We start from the raw sequence: 6,000 nt of genomic DNA, 5'->3' as shown, positions 1-6,000 counted from the left end.
CACAAGTCTGGCTGTCTTACAAAGCATGCTGAGAATTTAGTCAGATACGCAAATTTAAATATTCATCTTCAGCATTTAGGTTATAACATTTCATTGTCAGAATTCATGTCCCCCAAGTAATGGTTCTATATTGAATACAAAATAATAAACAAACAATGGATATTACTGTTACAGTAACTTTAGCAGAAGGTTTTTACATGCTCAGTTGATTAAAAAAGGGGGGAAAAACCTTGAATAAAAACCAATAACATATTAATTTACAGTTGGCCTATATCTTTAAAAAGCCTGTCTGTGCGTCAAATACATTGCACTGCCAAAAGGGTGCCCCGTCCCCTGTCCCGTGATTTACTGCGCGAGGAGAGAGAACATCTCACAATCACACTAGCGCGAGGCAGAGCTCCATCCACATGCGTGATGGGAAGCGCGCACAGGAATAATGAGGTTTTAATCATGACGTACTGTGACGAAACTGGACGTGAGGCTCACTTTTACTCACCCGGCGCGCATCCCAGACTAACGGCGATGTGCGAGCAGCGATGTCACGGAACTCAATCATGAGAACCGAGTGAAAACTGAATGGGGAAAAAAAAAACACGTGGAATTTGTGATCTGATGAAGTCCACTGCCGCAATCTCTCTCACCGCGCTGGGCGGCTCAGTTTTGGACCCCAACTTGCGATGGAACTTTCATTAATAATGTGAAGCTGTAACTCAATGATGCGACGGCGACAGAGGAAGTGTTTATCTCGAGCGTATAAGGCTGCTTAAATTCAAATGAACGCATAGTTCGTGTATATATTTTTTTAAATTGCTGGAGATGAAGGCAGAAAGACGAACTATGAACTTGCTTGTGTGGATATTAGTCTTCAACTTTTTCTTGTGCTCGGCTTCTGTGGACGCACAGGTAAGAACGCATTATGTCTCCACTTTAGCAAAAATATTTGACACTATAACAGTCGCTATTCTTGCTCCTGAAGTCATATTTTTATTATATTATATTTGCATTATAACAACCACCTCTATAAACCTATTATTTGCATCGCCCTCACAGCTGATCTTTTTTCAGTCACAAAATCGGTGCAACACCGGCACTGCAGAAAGTCTTTGTGTTTATAATTAGCTTGGCATTTCAGGAGCTGTTTGTTCCAGATTTGAGGAGTTGTATCAATAGTCATCATCTGCCAATCGTTCACACACCCATATTGGCTTTGCAGCCTTTGATGGCAGCCAGTGTGCTTCTAATTTAATAAATAAGTGAGATCTGGGTGCAATCCCAAAAAAAGAGTTAAACCTAACAGCTCCTCTAAATGGTCAATGTGCTTTACTCTCACATCATTCGATTGAAAATGATTCATTTAAAACGATGGCAGTGATGAGCTGCAACAGAAAATGAATAGCTGAAAGAGTGCAGCATCAGCCTTTTAATGAGTAAAATTCTGGCAAATGAATCACATGACATGCAGAGTTATTTGTCGCTGAACTGTGAATGATCCTGTGTTATCTTTTGAAATGAAGGAAGGAGAGTTTCATTATCAGCACCATGGACAGCGCCGTCAGCACCAGGACCACTAAACAACATTGTGCTGCCATGAAATTGCAAATGACAGAATAATGAATACTTAGTTTGTATTGTTGGAATATATATATATATATATATTTTTTATTTTTTTTAAAATTTATTTTATTTTTTTTTTTTAATGGAATCTGACATTTCCAGATGGGTGTTTGTTGACAGGAAATGTACTTTTCAATGGAGTGACAAGTCTGTGTTGAGTGGTGAACATTTCTTAAAAAGTCATCATCAATTTTGCAGCTTTAATTACGAACCAGAGCAGGAAGCTTCTTTCTGCAGATTACCAAGGAACCTTGCGCTAAGACAGAAATGTCAAGGTTTTATAGTTTTGTTTCAACAAACTAATTCCGAGGCTTCTGACTATATGACAACTTTTAATTGGTGTTTCGCAGCAGCAACAGCTGCTGTGTGAAAGTCTTTTTTTTTCATGCAACTAATTTCTCAATTGGCTCCTTAGCATAGGCGCTACCATTGACAGTCATTGGTAAATGTAGCTGCCTGTTGATAGATGGCTTGTGAAATCTGATGCATCCATCAGTTTGTTTTCCCGCTTAACCAGGGCCGTGTTTCAGGGGCAGCAGGATGTGTTGCTGATAAAAGGTTAGATGTGTTGTGCAGACACCACACATGCATATTTTATTTAGCTTTCTGAGGAAAGGGTAGGCTTCTAAAGATAGACGTAACCTTGCCTCATATCTGAAAGTACAGACATGAAAAACATACCTTGACTACTTCTATGAAATGATATTCAGGACATGCAGGCATCTTAATATTTGCACATCAATAGATGCTGAATTCTCAGTGAGGGAGAATAAACATGTTTTAATGTACTTTCAAGTCACCGTTTTTCGCAAGAAACCCCAGCAAAACATATCCGTATTGCACAACATTTTAATGCATGGTATTTTGAAATGGAGGGTGTCTATATAGTGAAATAAGCTAAAATGTGTGGATTGAACAAATACAGTTTGACCCTTTGACTTAGGCAGCTTGTCAACATCGACTTGTTGGGTAGTTAAGAAAGCCAGATCAACAAATGTGTGTCCATGCTGAGAAAACAAAACAAGTGAATTGCTGCTGGAAAAAAAAGGAATGCACCACTGCGACAGCACAACCATAGATTACTGTAAAGAAATAGCCTTTCATCTCTGTAATTAAAACGTCACTACCGACTCTCTTTTCTCTCCCCCTCCTCCTCTCTCCTTACCTCATTATGCAGCCCTGTCACCTAAAAGATTACATTTATATGTTTGATCCCAGAGACTGGAGTGGGCATGTGTGGCATGTGTGGTAAGGTTTAGGCTAACAAAAATGGTCAGGGAAAGATGGTGGTTAGTTTTGTCTCTAAATATTGAAGAAGAAAACACGTCCTGTCTTGTGCAAGGTTCAAGGTTATCGTTATTGTTACTCAAGGGGGGATTTGTGATGCAGCCAGGGTTCATATAAGAACAGAAAAGACAACTTTAACAACACACCAACACAATATATCACAGCAACAACAGGGACATGGAAATCCATACCACGTTCACACGTACAAAAGTTCAAGGGAAGTGCCAGATTGCTATGCATATTAATAGCACTTGGGATCTAACCAAGAGTGCCCATTTAAACATCAGTGACATCCTTCAATATACATATTCAGCCATTAATCTAGTGTAAAAGTAAAATAAAATGTGAGAAACTATGAGCAGCATCTCTTGGATAAATCTGTGGGACTGTAATTGTTTGTGGAGATGATAGGCTTCAACATTTATATGAGGTCCTCACTATGTAAGCATGGCCTAACAACAACACAAGCCTGAACTGTAGTGACTGGAAACGTAATACTTAGTTAAAGCTAATAAGCAGCAAGTTTGCCCCCCTTTTATAAGGTTTACGACCACAAACTTCTGAAAAAGATAGTAGTGCCGGAACCGAAAATTCACCTGTTAGAAGTGAACATGGAACTATGTGGGATCGAAACCACTTTACCGTTGACTCAAACCAGTGGACAAGAGCATGCGAACACATGTCTTTTTAGCATCGACAAGATTACCTTGGAACAGGAAGGCCGTGTACCACGTAATGATTGAAAGTGATTGTCCTGCCTGGAACTCCGTTGGTGCAAAGCCTGAGAGTAAATCCTGAACCTCGGAATTGGGAGGATGAGTAACAGAGCCTAGCTCCCTGAAATTTGTGATGTGACCTGCTGGCCTTCATTATCATGCAGGCAAAGTGCCTCTTCAACTCCTGTAGTCAGTAGGACACACAGCCCTCGGCAGCTGCGAAAGGGAGCTCTAGCGACAAACCTCCCCTCAAAAAGCAAGTGTGCAGCGAGAGGACAGCTCCACCGTGCAGGACCCTGATGTCCTGGATAACCTCTCATCCTCACACAGCAGGCGAAGGACTGAAAGTAACCCAGAAAGCTAAAGGCTGCATGGAAAGCTAACAACTGGGCCTCAAACTGTGATTGTGGGTGACGTTGCTGTAAAAGATGTAAAAATCATGAGCAGTAAAAACACACCAAGATACTCTGTTTTCCAAAGGATATGGTCTCTGACTTTTCATAAAGGATCCTGCCTATGGATGCATACCCAACTGTGAAAACCATCATTCTGCACATAGGGTCAAGTAATGTTGTTAGGCAACAGTCCACAGGTGTTGAAAGTGGACGTTATTAATCTGTAGAACGCAGCCAGCTCTCTGAATGCTGAGGTGTTTATCAGTGGTCATCTAATGGCAGCCAGAACAGGAGCTGATAGATTCAGCAGATTGTTGGCACTCGACACTTTCTTTCAACTGCATGAACTGTCCATTCAGAGCATTGTATTGACTGTTTCATCCTTTTCATGAAATGGACTTTGCTTGAGAAAGTAAGGAGTAAAATTGTTCACCTCTAACCTACAAATTTTCAGTGCATGTATGGAATTAAAATGTCTGGAATTATTTCCATCTCTACAGACAAGTACGTACATACAGTATGGTAAAAACTTTGAGGCAAAGCATACAATAAGTATTTTGAGTAGGTCTGAATGTGGTGCTTAATATAAAAAATATCTTGCTTGTTAACATTTCTACATCTGACCTGACATCACAGGGTGGCTCATGACTCACAGTATTACAGCTTGAACTGACTTCATCAATATCCTTGATGACTTTTTTGAAGATCTTGATATATATATATATATATATAAAATATCTAGCCCCTGGTCCTCCCTCCCACCATGGCCCTGCTGACTCCCACTGCTAATATCATTTTTATTATTACTCACATTACCATTCTATATTAACGATACCGCACATTATTGACTTTGCTTCTTCACCGGAGCCTCTGTGCTTTCTCGCCTCGCAGGTTTCCGTGGATCCTGGTTATACCTGGACCATGGTCTTGCCTCCTGCCGTGGTTCTGTCATATGCATTGAATGTGTTGTAACTCTGTTATTCTGTTCATTCTGTAGACATGACATATATTGCACTTCTGTCCATCCTGGGAGAGGGACCCCTCCTCTGTTGCTCTCCCTAAGGTCTCTTCCTATTTTCACCCCGTTAAAGGGTTTTTTGGGGGAGTTTTTCCTGTTCCGATGTGAGAGGAGGATGTCGCATGTGTACAGATTGTAAAGCCCTCTGAGGCAAATTTGTAATTTGTGATTTTGGGCTATACAAAATAAATCAGAGAACATGAAACATAAAAACCATGGACATGCAGTCCCATTATTCCAAACAAGTTCCAAAACGAGTGTAATTGCTTCTTTTGATAAAGAGCAAACTGACAAACCACGACCAATCCAGTCTTGGGTTGTTCCATACTTGAAGGGCTGAACAGCTTTCACCAAAGTAGCCTTGTGTGAAAAAATGTGAATGAAAGGAGAGGCAGGTGTGTATCTGCTGGGACTTCAAATGAAAGACCATATAAGGAAGTTATTTAGAATTGATATCAGACAAAGGACTTTACTTTTTTTTGATGTATGTAGTGCAGTGCACTGGGACAATGTAGGCCGACTGTTATCTCCCAACAACGATTCATCGTCCCCAGATAACGATTGGTGACGACTTTGGTAATCCTTGACTTTTCCTCTATAGCGCCACCATTAGTTTGTTTAACACTTTGGATCATGACCAGATATTAAAAAACTAATTACAGTCTTAGCTGTACTTTAGTGCTGGTTAGCAAATGTTAGCATGCTAACATACTAAACCAAGATGGTAAACATAGTAAACATTATACCTGTTGAATATCAGCATATTTAGCATTATTTTGTTGTTAGCTTTTAGCTCCAATCACCTGTGTGCCTAGAAGTACAGCCTCAGAAACCAGCTAGCATGGCTGTAGACGCTTAGTCTCATTCATAGGTCAAAAGGGCTGCCACAGCAATTAAATGGTACTATATGTAACAATTTATTAATTGTATTAATCACTTCGTATAGCCAAGTGTGAATGGATTGTAACGT

The 6,000-nt window shown here is 40.2% G+C and overlaps 1 protein-coding gene across 1 annotated transcript in view; it reads left to right on the top strand.

The window, feature by feature from the left end:
- The first annotated feature begins 450 nt into the window (after window positions 1-450).
- pth2ra (parathyroid hormone 2 receptor a) overlaps window positions 451-6,000 on the top strand; it is a 34,386-nt gene continuing 28,836 nt past the window's right edge. Inside the window, exons 1-2 of the mRNA XM_031858394.1 lie at window positions 451-455; window positions 786-903. Coding sequence (XP_031714254.1) covers window positions 451-455; window positions 786-903 — 123 coding nt within the window. The remainder of the gene's footprint in view (window positions 456-785; window positions 904-6,000) is intronic.

This window comes from Anarrhichthys ocellatus, unplaced genomic scaffold (genome assembly GCF_004355925.1).
Source record: "Anarrhichthys ocellatus isolate YVR2014 unplaced genomic scaffold, GSC_Weel_1.0 scaffold20, whole genome shotgun sequence".
NCBI lineage: Eukaryota > Metazoa > Chordata > Actinopteri > Perciformes > Anarhichadidae > Anarrhichthys > Anarrhichthys ocellatus.
This window is presented reverse-complemented; position numbering and strand designations above follow the sequence as displayed.